At 44.8% G+C, this 20,108-nt stretch overlaps 1 protein-coding gene across 1 annotated transcript in view; it reads left to right on the plus strand.

Moving 5' to 3' along the window:
• Positions 1–20,108, plus strand: part of LOC149452163 (high affinity immunoglobulin epsilon receptor subunit beta-like) — a 61,816-nt gene that overhangs the window by 25,686 nt on the left and 16,022 nt on the right. Inside the window, exons 4-6 of the mRNA XM_089689702.1 lie at positions 8,355–8,411; positions 12,909–13,052; positions 19,511–19,633. Coding sequence (XP_089545828.1) covers positions 8,355–8,411; positions 12,909–13,052; positions 19,511–19,633 — 324 coding nt within the window. The remainder of the gene's footprint in view (positions 1–8,354; positions 8,412–12,908; positions 13,053–19,510; positions 19,634–20,108) is intronic.

Consider the following 20,108-nt stretch of genomic DNA (forward strand, 5'->3'; position numbering starts at 1 on the left):
AACAAATTGTAAAACATTTTAGAGATAATGGATATTAAAGTGTATCTTTTAGTATTGCTGAGAAAATAATTAGGAAAAAAGTGTTCTTCTCTCGGACCACTCATTAGGCCAGAGGCTAGCTGCCTAAAACTGGGCCTAGAATGGCAAGACCTTTTTGTGTCTAAAGAGGTATTCCAATCTGCCACAGAATAGGAAGGCAGGGCTATGTGCATGGGCTTCTGATACTGTTCGCTTAGCGGTCATTAGTCTAGTGCACCACAATCCTGCAAAGTCCATATGGCACAGCTTAGAGAGAGCATCCAATGAGCTTTATATAAAGATATAATACACCAATGTCAGGTGAAGCTAACATGAAACAGGAGTGGGCACTGCTGTTGAGTTCTCCAACTCTCTTGCAATGCTAGATTAAAATGTTTCTCTCTTGCCCAGGTGAGGTGGACCATATAGCTAGCTGTGGCTGACCAAAAAGAGCCATGGTTGTCGCTTTCCTATAGACCAAGTTTACATAAATTCTAATCATATCCAGAACAAGTAAAATATTAAAATTAACAAATATTTACTTTCAATAATATAGAATGATGAGTTCCTACATACAATATGTGGGCTAAAAGAAGACTGATTGTATTCCTTCCTTGTGTTTTTTTAGGGTTATGTTTCAGGCGCCACCTCTACCACACTCTTAACTCCAGTTCTGGCCTGTACAAAGGAATACCGCAAAGTGCTCCCAATATGTAAAGGAGCACAAAGGCAGGTAGATGCAGGAACTGAACAGATAATTTAAGATTAGGCCGTAAGACACCACCTGATACAAGATTCTCACCTTGCCATAATAGTAACACCACAACAACAGAAACAAATCTGTTTTTTTTTTCTTCAAGTGGCACTAACCATGGCATCAGGGCATGTGAAACTGTTACGTAGAGGGACACACTCATAGGGAAAATAAAGAAGGGGAATTAACCTCTTACTGCACAGCATCTTTGACTCAGGGCATAAGCATGGTGTTGTACTTGGGTTTCCCCAGAGTTCACAACTTTCTATGAGTGGAACAGTGGAAATTTTAAGTAAGGCCCAGCGTGGCCTAACCAGATTACAGCCCGACCATCAAGCCCATACTTTTGGCCGACATCAACCCCTTTTGTGACTGCACTCAGGTTTGTGATTAAGGGAAAATTCCAAACAATTAAACTTCTTTGGAGAACCCTATGACCATGCATTGCGTAAACCATAAACTTCCTCATAGATACTCTTCCTAACTAAGGAGTGTCATGGCTTTCCTCCATCCTTCAATTGGAAAAAGGCTTATAGCAGAATATCTTCAGTGTGAGATAATAACAGTGTGAGCCTATAACTGCTAGGCTCAAAAGATTTGGAGCTTAAGATAAGTTGTATTTAAAGGACCTGCAGTGCAAGGATCTCCCTGCTTCTGTCTCATTCATTATATGTATCTGTGCATCTCCCACCAATCTTGTGTAGTGCCACCCCCACAGAAGCTACTTGGTAATTTTGGGTTCTCAACTCCAAGAGCAACCTCCGCCCCTCTGACACACCTGCTTGAATAGAATCACTGCAAACACATATAAAGACACAAGTACAAGTATCCTTTACCTGGCTGTGAGTTATTACCAGAAACAAAACACACACACCTGCAAGTAGTAAATGTGCTCAATCTATTGATACAGGTTAGGATAAATGGCAGTTAGAGCATACATGAGCATACCACATGTACTTTTAACACAGTCTGCTAGACAGAGTAATAGCTACACCAAAATAGCTAAGATCAGGTTATATCACTAACTGAGATTAATATATGAATTAACAGATCCATAACAAACAATGTGGATAAATGTTTAATGCAGAATGAGTGGTACTATTATTACACTGGTTTAGAGTGCACTCTAAGGGATCGACTGGGGTAAGGTGCAGTGTCTCCTAAGAGGTACCTCTTCAACTAAACAAAGGTGCATAGGCCTCAGGGTGGCAACTGTTTGGGGCAGTCCTTAGTACTGACTCTTCAGCCAGCCTAGTTTGGGCCCAATAGCTGTTGGCAAGCTTTAAGGCAGTCCACAAGGTCTACGGGCAGAATTAAAGCTATGTTGTGTCTGATTAGATAGTTCCTAATGGCTCAGTCTCAGGCAGAAATAGCAAGTATTGGGCCATAATGCCCTCTCACCAAATCCAGCATCAAAATAGCAGTGGTCCTGTTAACCGATGTCTGCTCATTCTGGTTGCAGGGGTGACTCCTGTCTGTGGTCCAGCAAAGTCTGTAGCCTACAATGTCTGCTTCTCTCTCTTTCTCTCTCTGAGGGTACTGCACCCCACTCTCCGCCCACTGGCTCTTCCCAGGGACCACTCCACAGCATGATCCTCTCACACTCACAGTCTGTGCTGACCCTCTGGTAGAGATTTTGCCCAGGAAAACCCCACACTCTCTCCTCCTCTGTAGAAAGGTTTTGTGTGGGTTGTAGTCTAGGCTGCACAGATTTCAATGGACATTCCAGTCCTCAAAACTACATGTCCCAAAATGCCCTCCAAGTCTCTCCTGAATGACTACTTGCCATTTTGCTTAGCCAAAGGGAGGAGAGGAAACAAAGTACTGAGGAAGTAGATCAGTGGTCTCCAAACTGCAGCCCATGGGCCGAATGCAGCCCTTTGCTTGCCTCTATCCGGATCTCGGGGTACTATTCCTTCTATTGCTTTCAACAAGGAGGCGCCATTTCTTCTACTGGCACCAATTATGGCTCATTTTTCCTTCCACTGACACCAATGATGGGACACAATTCTTCCCACTGATATAAACAATTAGGTACTATTCCTCCAACTAATACCATTGATGGAGCACTATTCACAATTATACCAAGCATGGGGCACTATTCTTTCCTCTGATACCAATGATGGGAAACTATTCATCCCACTGACACTAATGATGGGGCACTATTTGTCCCACTGACACCAATGATGGGGCACTATTACTTCCACTAACACCAATGATGGGGCACTATTCCTCTCCCTGATACCAATGATGGTACACTATTCCTTCCACTGTTAGCAATGATGGGGCAATATTCCTCCAACTAATACCAATGACTAGGCACTATTCCTACTTCTACTGATTACAAGCACTATGTCATTTTTTTTACTCCTACTGACACTGGGACATTTTCTACTCCCATTGGGCACTCCAACCCTCCTAAAGTCTGAAGGACAGTAATCTCGCCCTTTGTTTAGAAAGTTTGGAGATCCTGGCATAGATTATAGACAGTTCACAACTGTCTATAGGCAGCAGCGCATAGCAGGAGGGAAGAAGCCCGCAGCACAGCCACTCCATCTATGCCAGCTGCTTTTCCCAATCCCCAGGGGTCGGAGCTTACACCCCAACTAGTTGGCCTAAACTTCTGCCTTGCTATGGAAGTGATATCACACACCAGGGGAGTGAACATATAAATACTACGGATGCACCAATACCCATTTTTGATGGGTGAGTACTGATACTTTAGGTCAAGCACTTGCCTTTACCGATACTTTGCAGTGCGATTTGCGTCAAGGCAAGATGTATAGACGCAAATTGCCCTGCAAAGAATAGCATGTGATTTGAACAGGAATGCAGTGCAATTCCTGTCCAAATAAAATGTGGTTTCCCCACTGCTCCTGTGTGAACCCAGGTTTATTGCTCACAGGAGCGGTGTGGGAAACCTCCCTGCACCAAACCCATGCTGTCACAGAAGGAAAAACCGGGAATTTGAAATCCCCGAGTTTTTTTCTCCTCTTAAGTCCAGGGGTGACAATACAGCTTTTGATTGGTCAGCACTGTCATGGTGCTGACCAATCAGAAGCCATGTAACCCGTACTACCATCCCTGCAAGGAGAGAAGAAAAAGTTGCTTCACAGGTCTGGGGATTTAAAATCCCTGTGGCTTTCTCTCCTCTCCTTGCAGGGGTGACAGAACAGGCTAGACAGCTTCTGATTGGTCAGCTCTGTGACAGTGCTGACCAATCAAAATCAGTAATGCCATCCTAGCTTTTCCTTCTGTGACATCTCTTTTGCAATAAGATTCAGCCCCCTCCCCCCAGCACCCTCTGTGTCTGTACTTCGCTGGAGAAGGTGTCCCTGGCCCTGCTCCTCCGGACGGACAGAACTAACTCACTGGCATCATCCAGGAACCGGTCTAGCTCCAGACAGTCCTCCACCTCCTCCCCTGCCTGCAGCCCAAAGTAATTGCACATGGAGGTGATGAAGAAACGTTTCCTTGGGTCCCCGGGGGCTGGCTGGTATGTTCCCCACACTCCATAAACACCTCACTCCTAAGCAGCAGCTTATAGACAACCAGAAATCGGAGAGGCTCGGGAACTGCCACTGCTGCTGAGCAATGATGGGATTTGGGACTGCCACTTCACAGGTCTGGGGATTTGAAATTCCCATGGCTTTCTTTCCTCTCAGTGCAGGGATGACAGTACGGTGCTGACCAATCAGAAGCCATCTAGCACATACTGTCATCCCTCCAAGGAGTAGAGAAAGCCATGAGGATTTCAAATCCCCAGACCTGCAAAGCAGCAGTGGTTGTCCCATATTCCACTCTTGCTTTCTCTCCTCCTCTTGCAAGGATGACAGTACGGGCTATATGTTTTCTGGTTGGTCAGCACTGTGACAGTGCTGACCAATCAAAAGCCATACTGTCATCCCTTTCAAATCCCCGGCTTTTCCTTCTGTGATGGCATGGGTTTGGTGCAGGGAGGCTTCCTGCACTTCTATGTGAACAAAATGATAAACCTGGGTTCACATAGCAGCAGTGGGGGAACAGCATGAGATTAGGACAGGAATCCAGGGGTGTGGAAATTAAAAAAAAACTGTTTGTCCAAGGGACTAAATCGGGGTCCCAATCTACTTGTCCCTCATGATAATCTACCTGTCCTGATAAATAAAAAAAATAATAATAATAATTTTCCTAGAATGCAAAATATGAAGGGTTCATGTTTCTTATTAGGCAGAGGTGCTTTTAGGAATAACTGGGGCTTTTATAAACAAAAAGGGGCATTATGGTGACTTAAATATTTAATCTTTTTTAGTTTTTGCTGAAAATGTCCTAGAACCCCCAAATGTTTATATATTTTTTTAAACATCCTTTGTGACAGCAATAGGCAGTAACAGGTACTCTTTATGGAGAGATCTGGGTCTCAAAGGATCCCTTTGTTCTTAAAAGCATTTGATCACACCAAAATTGGGTGATCAAATGCTTTCCATTTTTAAAAATGGTGCCTAGGAAACCGATGGTGATGTATTCTCATTGCTTCTTGTTTCCTATATCATAGAGGTGTGCAGAGTGGCTTTGGTTCTGAGCTGGCTGGTTGATCGTACGGGCCAGCCCGCCAGCGCTTTTTCTCAGAGAATAGGTGCAGGAACTCCACCACGCCCTCACCACACCACTACCTAACAGTGGGAGGGTCCTAATGGAGCATTGTTAAGTAGCAGTAGTGCATACTGCACAGGGCAGAGTTCAGGAGTGCACTGCATACAGAGTGATGAGCTCAAGAGTGTACTGTGTGCAGAGTTCAGGACTGCGTACAGAATGCAGGGTTCAGGAGTGCACTGCGTAGAGTGCAGAGTTCAGGAGTGCACTGCGTAGAGTGCAGAGTTCAGGAGTGCACTGCGTACAAAGTGCAGAGTTCAGAAGTGCACTGCGTACAGAGTGCAGAGTTCAGGAGTGCGCTACGTACAGAGTTCAGGAGTGCATTGAGTTCAGACTGCAGAGTTCAGGAGTGAGTTACGTACAGAGTGCAGGGCTTAGAAATGCACATCTTACAGACTAGTTTACAACCCCCCTTCTAGTACAGAGCTCTCCTCCCACCCCCAAATCCTCTGTCCCCCACCTACAGAGTATCAGAGAGAGGGGCTGCTGCAGAAGAGCAGCTAAAACTTACATTAGAAGTGCAATGTTAAGTGGGGCGAGGGGCATTAGTACTAAGGGGTGATAGGGGATGAAATTGGTGCCAAGGTAATGAGGCATTGGTGCTAAATAGGGGTAGGGGGCAATGTGCTAATTTCTAATGTGAGGGAGAGGGGGGATATTGAGGATTAGTGGAGGGAGAGGAGGACCATTGGGGATAAGAGGGGGAGAGGGGCGGCATTAGGTGTGAGTGGGGGAAGAGGGAGAGGCATTTGGGATTAGTGGAGGGAGAGGAGAAACATTGGGGATTAGTGGAGGGAGAGGAGAAACATTGGGGATTAGTGGAGGGAGAGGAGGAACATTGGGGATAAGTAGGGGAAGTGGGGGAAGAGGAGGGGGCATTAGGGATAAGTGGGAGAAGAGGGGTGGGCATTGGGGATTAGTGGAGGGAGAGGAGGAACATTGGGGATACAGGGGGGGGGAGGAAACTTGGAGATAAGTGGGGGAGAAGGGGACATTTGGGATAAATGGGGGGGGGGCATTGGGGATAAGTGGGAAAGGAGGGGGAACACTGTGGATAAGTGGTGGAAGAGGGTGGACATTGGAGATTAGTGGAGGGAGAGGAGGAACATTGGGGATACGTGGGGGGGCACTGGGGATAAGTGGTGGGAGAGGAGGAAAGTTGGAGATAAGTAGGGGAGAAGGGAACATTTGGTTTAAATGGGAGAAGAGGGGTGGGAATAAGGGATAAATGGGTGAAGAGGGGGGGCAATGGGGATTAGTGGAGAGAGTGGAGGAATATTGGGAATACGTGGGGGGGGGGCATTGGGGATAAGTGGGGGGAGAGGAGGAAAATTGGAGATAAGTGTGGGAGAAGGGGACATTTGGTATAAAAGTGGGGGGGGGGGGCACTGGGGATAAGTGTGGGGAGGGCATTGGGGATAAGTGTGGGGGGGACATTGTTGATAAGTGGGAGAGGAGGGAGAATATTAGTGAAGATAAATGGGGGAGAAGGGGACATTTGGGATAAATGGGGGGGGCATTGGGGATAAGTGGGGGGGGGGAGGGGGGACATTGGGGGATAAGTGGGAGAGGAGGGGGAACACTGGGGATACGTGGAGGAGAGGGGGACATTTTATATAAGTGGGGGGACATTGGAGATAAGTGGAACAGAGGGGGGCATTAGAGATTGGGGAGGGGGACATTGGGAATAAGTGGGGTGGGGGGTGAGTGTAGTGTGCCCTATGTGACTGTACTGCAGATGCTGAGTGTCATATAGCACAGTGCACTTGGTCAGGATTTCAGGAGATGTCCATTACAGGTGGGGTACAGCAGAGGGGCACAGATCTGAGCAGTATGTTGCCAGGACTGGAGGAGGCTCAGTGTCCTTGGACTGACAGCCAACAGGAAGAAGTCAGGAAAGTATGTATGCACTTCTTGTGGAAAGAGAAGCAAAACTCACTGTGTTGGCTTTTCATTGCAGAGAATTATTAGTGCGGGGCCAGGACAGACTGTAATACAGTACATTAGGAGATAAAAAGTGATGTTTTCTAGGAGATAGGAGTCCGTGTACTTACTCAGAATGGCAACCGCACTAAATAAAAACACCGCTCCCCCGCCCTCTCCTCTACTGTCATGTGCTGAGCAGTGAGGGTTTTGAACTGCCAGACTAGAAGCCAAGCTTCTCTCTTCAGCTTCTGCCAGCACCGGAGTAGCCCACAGCCGGGCTAAATGTAGGACAAAATTTCTTGCCCGGATCTACATGTCCCAGGAGTCAGGCGATAGGAGTTAAACATCCCTGGAATCGCACCGCGTTCCTGCTCAAATCGCATGCTAGTCTTTGTGGTGCATTTTGTGTCCATACATTTTATACGGATGCAAATCACACTGCAAAGTATTGGTTTCAGGTATCGGGAGCATTTTCACGAATACTCAGTATCTGCACTGATACCAGTGTCAATGCATCCCTAATAAATACCCTCATGGGGTTCCCATAGACAGGCTTCTCTGTTTACTCTATGTATGTTTGACCCAAGGAGGTTCTAGCTTACCATATTACATAAGGTTGGTTCCCTCTATGGATTTCTACTTTGTATTTGTTTTAAGTGAGATATTGTGTTCAGTTACCCATATCTCTGGAATATTTAATTGAGCAGAAATAAGTTCATCCTATTGGTTCAGCCCTCAACAACAGTCTCAGTTTCTCATGTGGCCCCTTGGGAAAATGAATTGCCCACACTTGACCTACAGGATATACTACACGTATGGTTGGAGACTGGAGACACTCCACACAACTCAAGGGCCAGCACTAATGGGCCACATGCATCCTTGAGACAGCAAGGTTGGGCACCAGACTATATGGCTTTGAACAGAAGTAAATGATTTGACAACATAGTTCTGTTTTTTTTACATATACTTTCATAAATACAGATTATTGTGATTTAACCTTTTGTAATATCCATTTTTTTTACAGTACATCATTGCTGGATCTTTGTCCATTTCAGCTCACAAGAAGCTCTGTGTTTGCAAGGTAAGTTGCTCCCAGAAATCACTGTGAACTTTTACATGACATATGGGCAAAAATAATTTATTTTAAATATAGCATAAACCCAGAAAATGTATTACCGTATTTGCCGGCGTATAAGACGACCCCCTACTTTTCCTGCTAAAATGTAGTGTTTGGGCTATACTCGCCGTATAAGACTACCCCTCTTCCAATGCAAAACAGTGGGAGGAATAGTGCCCCATCATCGGTGTCAGTGGGAGGAATAGTGCCCCATCATTGGCATTAGTGGCAGGAATAGTGCCCCATCATTAGTATCAGTGGGGGAATAGGTGCCCCATCATTGGTATCAGTGGCAGGAATAGTGCCCCATCATTAGTATCAGTGGGGGGAATAGTGCCCCATCATTGGTGTCAGTGGGAGGAATAGTGCCCCATCATTGGTATCAGTGGGGGGAATAGTGCCCCATCATTGGTATCAGTGGCAGGAATAGTGCCCCATCATTAGTATCAGTGGGGGGAATAGTGCCCCATCATTAGTATCAGTGGCAGGAATAGTGCCCCATCATTGGTGTCAGTGGGAGGAATAGTGTGCCAACATTGGTGTCAGTGGGAGGAATGGTGTCCCATCATTGGTGTCAGTGGGGGGTGGAATAGTGCCCCATCATTGGTGTCAGTGGGGGTGGAATAGTGCCCCATCATTGGTGTCAGTGGGGGGTGGAATAGTGCCCCATCATTGGTGTCAGTGGGGGGGAGGGGAATAGTGCCCCATCATTGGTGTCAGTGGGGGGGAGGAATAGTGCCCCATCGTTGGTGTCAGTGGGGGGAATAGTGCCCCATCATTGGTGTCAGTGGGGGGTGGAATAGTGCCCCATCATTGGTGTCAGTGGGGGGTTGAATAGTGCCCCATCATTGGTGTCAGTGGGGGGGAGGAATAGTGCCCCATCGTTGGTGTCAGTGGGAGGAATAGTGCCCCATCATTGGTGTCAGTGGGAGGAATAGTGCTCCATCATTGGTATCAGTGACACCAATGATGGGGCACTATTCCTCCCACTGACACCAATTACACTTGCTGACCCTGTTCTAGTATGGTGCTGCTGCAGCCACCATATGTGGTTGCAGCAGCACCTCTACACTGAAGACTTACCTGCTGCTCCTGCACTCGATTTTCCTGGGGCCGCTCGGCTCCGCCCCCTCGCCGGTGATTGGCCGCCTGTGTGCCTTTCCTGAGCTACAGTTCTGGCGGCCAATCACCGGTGAGGAGGCGGAGCCGAGCAGCCGCCTGAACATCCACTGGCCGAACTGAAGGAGCAGCCGCGCCTCCTGGACCGGATCGTCGTGGGACCGGAGCCAGGTAAGAAACAGCCCCTGCCCACCCCTGTACTTAGTTTCCCTTCCGTTGGAAGGGGGGGGGGGCGGCGGCACCACGCCGCCCCCCCTAAAAAGTGTCAGTATGCCGTATACCGGCGCATAAGACGACCCCCGACTTCAGAGAAGATTTTCAAGGGGTAAAAAGCCGTCTTATACGCCGGCAAATACTGTATTTATTTTTATTTTTATTGTGCTGGGGTGTGCTGGAAGGTCTATTAATGCTGGCCACTGCAAAATTGTTGCTGATAGGAGATCAACTGTTGCTGGGAGGGTTCTTTGGTTGCAGGGGGGGTGTCCATTGTTGCTGGGAGGGAGCTGTCGTTGAGGGAGGGGTCTATTGTTGGCTGATAGAGGATCTAGTAAGCTGACTGCTGGGAGATCTACTGTTGCTGGCAGGGGTCTGTTGTTGCTAAGGTGAATCTATTGTTCCTGGGGGGTATTTTGTTGCAGAGGATCTAATTTACTGCTTTGTTTGTTATCATTAACAAATTCTACACAAATTACTTAGAATGACTTTGTGGGAAGGGTTTGGGGATGGCTCCTTCCTGTTCCAGCATGACTGCGCACCAGTGCACAAAGCAAGGTCCATAAAGACATGGGAGCGAGTTTGGGGTAGAGGAACTTGATTGGCCTCAACCCAATAGAACACCTTTGGCATGAATTAGAGCGGAGACTGGAAGCCAGGCCTTCTGGTCTGACATAAGTGCCTGACCTCACAAATGTGCTTCTGGAAGAATCGTCAAACACTCCCATAGACACCCTCCTAAACCTTGTGGACAGCCTTCCCAGAAGAGTTGAAGCTGTTAAGGGTGGGCCAACTCATTATTGAACTCTACGGACTAAGACTGGGATGTCATTAAAGTTCATGTGCGTGTGAAGGCAGGCGTTCTTATACTTTTGGCAATATAGTGTGTGCTTGTTTATATAGTGCTGAGCATAAATGAGTGCACCCCAACAGATTTGTCAGGAAACCTTTCCTTTCCTTTTAGAATCAATATTTTCTATGGGACACTATACTACAATATACTCCCACAAATGTGTGCCATTGATTGCAAACAGGTTTTTTTCCTAACAAATTCATTCAAGACCATGTTGCAAAAATGAATACACCCCAATGAAAGTCTTAGGAGCAAAGCTACGTCTTAGACAACAAAATCCTAATTAACAAGAATTCAACTATAAGTGAGTCTAACAATTCATTAAACAGGTGTCCAGCAGACACTTGATTATAAAAGGGCGTTACTTAACAAAGAAAAACCCTCCCATTTCATGCTGTCAGCAATGGCAATATATGGAAGAGAAATGTCACAAGGCCTGAGAAAGAAGATCATTTCTTTACAGAAGAAAGGTGAAGGGTTCAAGAAGATCAGCAAAGCTTTACTTATCAGTCAGAACACTGTAGCAAAAGTGATACAAAAATTTAACAAAAAGGAAACTGCAACCATCTCACAGAGACATCCAGGCCATCCACTGACGTTAACACCTTGACAGGAGTGTCTTCAGATAAGAAGGATTGAAGAAAATTGCTATGCAAATTCACTGCAGTTAGCTAAAGAAGTAGAAAGCCAAACTGGGGTGATTGTTTCCCATGACACAACACTGTAGAGGAATGGCATGTATGGGTGTCCTCCAAGAAGGAAGCCTCTCCTAAAGCACTGCAAAAAAAAGCCTGCCTAGACTTTGCCAGGGCCCATGCTGGCATTCCTCTACAGTGACACAACACTGTAGAGGAATGGCATGTATGGGTGTCCTCCAAGAAGGAAGACTCTCCTAAAGCACTGCAAAAAAAAGCCTGCCTAGACTTTGCCAGGGCCCATGCTGAAAAGAAGATGACTACTGGGATTCTGTACTGAGTGGAGTGATGAGACCAAGATACGGAGTGATGAGACTAAGATAAATGTTTTTGGAACTGATGGCTTCAAAGCTGTGTGGTGTCGCAAAGGTGAGGAGAACAAAAGAAATGCATGGTGCCTACAGTGAAACATGGTGGTGGCAGTGTCCTTCTGTGGGGCTGCATGAGTGAGGCTGGTGTCGGGGAGCTGCATTGCATTGATGGTGTCATGAATTCACAGATCTATACTGCTCTATATTGAAAGAGAAGATGCTACCATCACTCCGTGCCATTGGTTGTTGTGCACTTTTCCAACATGACAATGATCCAAAACAAACATCTAAGGTCACTGTTGCATTTCTGAAGAACAGGGTGAAAGTGATTCAGTGGCCAAGTATGTCTCCTAAACTAAACCCAATCGAACACCTATGGTGAATTCTGAAGAGACAAGTTGAGCATCACTCTCCATCCAGCATCCAGGCTCTGAAAGAGGTAATTCTTGAAGAATGGAAAAAGATTGATGTTGCAATATATCACCAACTTGTTCATTCCATGCCTAGAAGACTTGGTGCTGTCTTTACAAATCATGGAGGTCATACAAAATACTAGATGGAGTAGTTTTTGTTGTGGGGTGTATTCATTTTTATATCAACTAATTTGAGTAAAACTGAAGATTTTGTCATCTAAGTTATATTATTAACCTTACTTTCATGTAATGAGCAAAACAAATGTTCTATAAAATTCAGTTTTGCCAAAATTTTGGAAATTGTTCTTGTGTTCATTGAGATGATGATTAAAATCTTACTTTTTAAAAGGGCTGTACTCATTTATTCTGAGCACTGTATACCCTGCATCACCTAATCATCTATGCATCTGCACTAACCACTTTTCCTTAGTCCTTGTTCTTCCCTTATGCAATGTCCTGGAATAGGGTGAGAACACTGCTGCACTTTTCCTGAATTTGGAGCAGCGTTGTCACTCTCATATAGGCTGTGCATGCATGTACAACAATGGGATGAGATGATGTTTTAAGGGGTATGGCATTATCATTGCTGATTCATAAGCCTGTAGCTTGTTAATCATCAAATGACCTCTGGGAGCTGCAGTGTCTGAGAGGAGGAGTGTGTGAGACACAAATGAAGAAGGATTTGGCTGACTCAAGCAAAGTAAAATACGTTTTCCGTTAATAGTTTAGGCTCTTGTATCACATGGCAACTGGGTTTTGATAGGGAAATAAATGTTTTATTATAGTGGTAATCCTCATTATTCTTATTTATAGTTAATATATTTATTATAATGTCCTCCTCTTAATATTCTATGCAGGTCAAAGGAGCTCTCGCTTTGAACATCATATCATCAATTTGCAGTATGCTCACTATCATCTTATGCATTGTGGACTTCTCCGTTGTAAATTGTCGAGATAATTATGATGGCTATAATATTTATAACTGCTTAGATGAGAATGGGGTAAGTGGTGATGTGGGCATGATTATAAAGAGGTGTCTGAGAACCACATGAAATCTGTCTATAGGCTCAGTTAATTAAACTATAATTCATTATTTGTCACAGGGCTTGGTATTATCAGCAGTGAACTTTGAAAATGACATAAATCCTTGAAAGTCGCATAACACGTGTTATATCTCAGTATACTGAGGCTATGTTAATGTATACAATGGTACAGATAGTTATTATTAATCCTCTATATTGGCTTCCCACATTCCATTGCAGACCATCTGACATTTTAAAGCAGCCTGGCAGGGGGTGTGTCCTTAGTGGCTGGTAAAACAAGAGAGATCAGTTAAAGAACAGATTTCTGTCAAGAAGAGTGGTTACAATTCCTAGAGATTATGTCACACTATTCTGGGTAATAATTGACATGACACAAGAATGGTGTTGAAAAACATGCTGTGTCAAATCTACGGTTATATGGTTTAGCTGATTTCATTTAAAACCTAACCCCAATCATTTGGTAAAGGGTCTGTCTGTGACCCAATACTTCCTTACCTGACAGAAAGTGAGAAGAAAGTTTCGGCTGGAGACTGGGTTCAAAGTGTTAAGGCTGTGGATATTCAATTTTTTACATATTCTAAACAAACTAGAACGGCCCTCAGTGATCTCTGTAGATAAAGGCATTGTGGAGCAATTAATATGCAAAATTAGTAGTGGAAGTACTGAAGTTATTTTGTCATCTCAGCTCACCCCTACTCAGCAGCTTAGTTATCCCCATTTCCTTGCTGAGCTTTCCCTGATCCTCCATCCCAACAGTGACTCAGCAGCTTAGCTCACTCTTCTCCCTCTCTTAGCAGTGAATCAGTAGCTTAGCTCACTCTTCACCCCCTCCCAGCAGTGATTTATCAGCTTAGTTACCACTGCACCCTCTCACAGCAATGGTTCTTGAGCTGAGCTTGGCTTATTTCTCCGCCCTATAGCTATTCATCAGCTCATCTTTCCATACTGCCTCTTCTTAGAGGTGATTCAATATCTGACCTCTGCATGTTCTCTCATCCCAACAATGACTCAGTATCTCAGGTCCCCCTGCTCCCCCTACCAGCAGTGATTCAGCTCACCATACAACCTCTCCATCAAACACCACAGGTCACCACTTGGTACAATCTTCCCAACTTCCACACCCTTTCATATCCAAGCTTTACTCCCTCTATAATCAACGAATTACCTTTCATGGATTTAGGGAAGCTTCCCCAAGATATTCTAGTCATGTAAGGAGTACTGGTCATCCCTTTAAATTGTAGCACCCTCTAGTGTACAGTTAGAATTAGGAAAATTTAATGGCTCACAGTAGTGTGGTGAGTTTTGGAAATTGTTTTGGGTTTGCTTCAGGTTAGGCTGGAAAGCTCTACATGTCAGACCTCTGGTACCTCCCCCTGGTTCTAGAGTCTTCCAGAAGATTCTAGAAGCTAGTGGGTGGAGGCAAAGATGTGGTGATTTGCATATTTATGGAAGTCTTACCAGTCCCAGGCAAGAGCACTGGCAGTGTAGTGAGATAGGCCTAAAAATATGAAAGAGCCTAGCCAGCAAGGGGAGGTCTGGTGATCGGATGGAATATGGAGTGCTGAAGATCATGAGGCATGGGAGGGGATCCTGGGGAAATGGGGGCCTCCAGGCTGGGGCTGAAGAAGGAGAAGGAAGGAAAGAAACCTGGAAAGAGGGAGTTTCATTACCCTGCAGTCTAAAAGAGAAGAAAGTCTGCCTAGCCTGGGAAAGACTAGCACAGCAAAGTCTGGAAGCAGTCTCATCCAAAGCAGCAGGATACAAGAGACAGTATGAGTACCTCTACACCCCCAGGGCCTACAAGGGAGAGGACTGTCAGATGCAATATCCAGAAAGCTCTCATGAGGACAGTGCCACAGCTACCTAAATCTCTTGCTCTGGGACACTCTCCAGGGCCACCAGATGGGCTGGTAGTATTTCTAACTTGGGTTTTGAGAGTTTGTTCAAGGGGAATTAGTGCTCTTTAAAGTAACATTGCTACTGATCCTTAAAGGGACCAATGCCACTCTGACTGGAGCAATGTCTATGACCCATTTTTTTTGTACATAGTAAGAAGTTTTGTTCTCAAGTTCTTAAACTAAGTAAAGTTGGGCATCCCATAATCCCCAATCCCTATCTAAGTTGTTTACCCTTAATAAAACAACAAAAACAAGTCCAAGGGCTGGTCATTGTCTCTGCAAGAAAGTTGAAAAAATGTGCATTGCCTGGCTGTGCAGCAATAGGGGGACCCAAAATCTCAGTGGCTCCTTAGAGAGTAGCGTTACAAACTGTACTGTACATTATTTTAAGGATCTATCTGACCAAACAAGTTGGAAATATATTTTAACCACTTGCCTAGCGGGCACTTATACCCCCTCCCTGCCCAGGTCAATTTTCAGCTTTCAGTGCTGTTGCACTTTGAATGACAATTGCACGGTTATGCAACATTGTACCCATATGAAATTTTTATCATTTTTTTCACACAAATAGAGATTTCTTTTTGTGGTATTTAATCACCGCTGGGTGTTTTATTTTTTGTGCTATAAACAAAAAAAAGAGCAAAAAAATGTGAAAAAAAAGTTTTTATTTGTATCTATTATAAAATTTTGCAAACAGGCAATTTTTCTCCTTCACTGATGTGCGTTGATGAGGCTGCACTGATAGGGAGCACTGATTGGCACTGATAGGAGGCACTGATAGGTGGCACTGATGAGCTGGCACTGATGATTCCGCACTGATGGGTGGCACTGCTGGGCCCAGGTAGGTGGCACTGCAGGGCACAGCTGGATGGCACTGATAGAGTTGGGTGGGACTGCTGGGCACAGGTGGGTGGCACTGCTGGGTACAGGTGGGCGGCACTGCTGGGCACAGGTGGGTGGCACTGCTGGGCACTGATCATCAGTGCCCTGATGATCAGTGCCCTGATGATCAGTGCAGACCCCTTCACTAACAATTGCCGGTTCTCGGCAGTACTTTCCTCATGCTGTGATAACTGGCAACTGTATTTACCCGTTGATCCCTATGTCATTGGACACAGCGATCACCGATGGGGTCGGGTGCATGCCACTGGGGGCATGCAAGGGGGCGTGTCCTGGAATGATGTCCATGGATGTCGTCCCAGAATTACACAGCCACGCTGTAGCCGTCCGGCTATAGCGTGGTTGGCAACTTGATAAATTTGTATTTATTTTTCAGCTTTCTTCTTTTGTGTACTTTTTTCCACATTGTGGTTGTTTTTAAGTACAATTGGAAGAATTTACAAAACTGGCCTGAATGGCATGTGCCACATTAATGAAGCAGCTGGATCTGGTTCAGGTCTACCTGCGCCACTTGTGCAAACCTCTACTTCAGAGTGAAATAGATGCTGGTGTGGGTTCTGTGCCTAATTAACAAAAGGATGATGGCAGCTTTTAATAATCAAAACTGCCACAGATCCCTGCCATATTGGACCCGATGTAGCCTGGCAGACAGCTCGCATGCCTCCCTCTGCCTTTGCGGTGAGCACAATACATAGGCAGAGTCTGCATATAGGCAGGAAAAGTTTCCTCTACTTTCCTTTATGCCCAGACACTAACCACCACTAACATATGGTTAATATAGAAAAAGTTACACCTTACATTTTATGGATTTTTTTAAGGTAACCTTGAGATATATACAAAGAAATCAACTATTTAAAAGATCAACATTTTATTTGAACAACTTTCTTTTATCTGACACATTAATACATATCGGAAAGGCAATACATAAATGCAAAAGTTTTTAACAAGTCTCTCCCTTTCAGTATCAAGTTTGATCCAAGGAGGAACCACATATATTGACCCTTTGGAGGGTTGTGGTCTGAACAAGACAAAGTGCTTAATATTCAACTGGAACACTGTTATATTGCTATGCAGTTTATGTGCTTGTGATGTGGCACCTGTGGTCCTTGCACATCAAATGATGGCCTCAGTTATAGAAGAAACTCTTCTTCTAAACACAGTGACTATTTTTGGTGGCTATAGTGGTATCCTTTCCCTGAGGAAGAATCTATACTAATGTATTTGAAACACGTTGGATTCCAGGCTGAATATACAGTATCTTCAGTCAAACTTGAGGTTGCAAGATGGAAATCAGCTTTGGAGGATACCGCTGGATACATATTGCAAAAACCACAAATTTGTGAAGTGAATGACTTGTTAAAAACTCTTTACTTTTTATATTGGCTAGTATGTATTGCCTATCCGATATGTATTAATGTGTCAGATAAAAGAAACTTGTTCAAATAAAATGTTGATCTTTTAAATAATTGGTTTCTTTGTATATACCTCAAGGTTGCCTTAAAAATCCCATAAAATGTAAGGTGTAACTTTTTCTATATGGAAATAGTGATGATGGCAACCACACCTTAAGCTACACTGAATGACCTTTTAACACATGGCTAATAGACCTTTTCCTCCTCTTGCTCTCAGCTCAGCTGAGCGGGGACAAATAATTGAGGAGGTTTTCTAGGTCATATCTGGTTAAGCAGATTGATTGCACCCTGTGTCAATTAGCAGCAGGATCTGCTCTATTTTCTCAGTTGAGAAGATCAGTGCAGGCTTTATGCCTGACTCACCATTTGTGAGTCAAAAGCTTAAGTGTTCTTCCTGCTGACAAACCCTCCACTCTTTTCTCCTGCACATACTTCCCCCCCATCATACATGTGGCACTCCTCTCCATCACATATAGACCATTGTCATACCCTCCACACTCCTCTCTAGCACATACTGTCTTTTGCCATAGAGTGGGCACTCTCCTCCTGCATATATTGCCCCGTGGCATACCGTCTGCACTCCTCTCCTACAAATACAGTATTTTCCACTGTTGTACCCACCAAATTCCCCTCCTGCTCATACCTACCCCTGTAAAACCCTCCACTTCTCTACTGCACATGTTGACCCCTATAACACCCTCAGCAGTCCTGTCCTGCACATATTGCCCTCTTAAATGCCTTCCACTCTCCTGTCCTGCACTTATTGCACCCTGTAATACCCTCAATGCTCCTCTCCTTCACATATTGCCCCCTTAAATATCCTCCTCACTCCTCTCCTGCACATATTGCCCCCTTAAATATCCTCCTCACTCCTCTCCTGCACATATTGCCCCCTGTAATGCCCTCCACACTCCTCTCCTGCACATATTGCCCTTCACACTCCTCCCCTGCACATATTGCCCCCTGTAATGCTTTCCATGCTCCTCTCCTGCACATATTGCCCCCTGTAATGTCCTCTACGTTCCTCTCCTGCACATATTGCCCCCTGTAATGCCCTCTACGCTCCTTTCCTGCACATATTGCCCCTGTAATGCCCTCCACGCTGCTCTCCTGCACATATTGCCCCCTATAATACCCTCCACGCTCCTTTCCTGCACATACTGACCCTAGTAATACTCTCCACGCTCCTCTCCTGCCATACTGACTCCTGTAATACCCTCCACGCTCCTCTCCTGCACTTATTGACCCCTGTAATACCCTCCACGCCCCTCTCCTGCACTTATTGACCCCTGTATTATCCTCCAGGCTCCTCTCCTACTGCATATCTGCTGTAATACCCTCCGCATTCCTCTCCTGCACATATTGCCCACCGTAATACCCTCCACGCTCCTCTCCTGCACATACTGACTCCTGTAATACCCTCCACGCTCCTCTCCTGCACTTATTGACCCCTGTAATACCCTCCACGCTCCTCTCCTGCACTTATTGACCCCTGTATTATCCTCCAGGCTCCTCTCCTACTGCATATCTGCTGTAATACCCTCCGCATTCCTCTCCTGCACATATTGCCCACCATAATACCCTCCACACTCCTCTCCTGCACATATTGACCCCTGTAATACCCCTCACACTCCTCTCTTTCTTATATTGACCCCTGCAATACCCCCACACTCCTCTCCTGCACATATTGATCCTTGTAATACTCCCACACTCCTCCTGCACATATTGACCCCTGTAATACACCCACACTCTTCTCCTGCACATATTGACCCTTGTAATACACCCACACTCTTCTCCTGCACATATTAACCCCCCATAATACCCTTCACACTCCTGTCCTGCATATATTGCCCAATGTCATGCCTTCCATACATTTTCCTGTGCATATTGCCCACTGTCATACCCTCCAGGCTCCTCCTATGCACATACTGCCCTCCATCACACCCTCTGTACGCCTCTTCTGCACATACTGCCCACTATCATACCCTCTGCACTCCTACCTAGTATATACTATCTGCTAAGACACTTCTTTAGCATTATTTATTATATTCCCAACCTTTTTCCCATTCTAGAATGGCCACTTTATTTTTTGTAATTTTATACTGTATACTTGCAAATACTGATTTATACAACAGTCTTTTGCATAAAATTAACATTTTCTGAGTTTCTAATTATTCTGCATTGGTCCTTTTTAAATCTTTTACAGTCTGATGGATTCACTCTTATCTCTTTCATTCTTGTGATGAACCTACTGATCTTCTGTGTGTCCGTCTCGTTATCGGTCTTTGGGTGCCGAGCTGTGAAAGAAGCTCCAGCAAATACCTCTACGGTAAGATCATAGCATGAGGCCATATGATCTGTGAATGCCAAACCACAATAATTTTAAAGAGGTTATCTCTTTTTTTAACAATATAAGAAAATAACTCTATGAATTAAAGAATCCACCCGAAATATTAAAACCAAAAACGAATATAGAGAAATCTTCTGAAAGAACTGCAAGATTTTTCGAATCCACCTGGACCAATGAATATACGAAACAAATGCTGAAGATATGAAAGGAATTCTAAAAATGAGTCAGTTCAACATAATTAATATGACAAAGCAAAGTTCTTCAATGAACAAATACATCTGAAATTAAACAAAACTAACATTTCTGGCATGCATATGTCTATTCATTTCTTCAAACCATTCTGAAAATGTTGGAGGGGTCATAGATTTCTAGTCTTGAAGTATGACACGTCTTGCTATCAAGAAAAAGCATAAGACACCTTTTTAGCAGTATTATAGATCCTAGAATCATGGAG

This window comes from Staurois parvus, unplaced genomic scaffold, assembly GCF_062004578.1.
Source record: "Staurois parvus isolate SC_StPar_1 unplaced genomic scaffold, SC_StPar_1.0 ptg000493l, whole genome shotgun sequence".
Lineage (NCBI taxonomy): Eukaryota > Metazoa > Chordata > Amphibia > Anura > Ranidae > Staurois > Staurois parvus.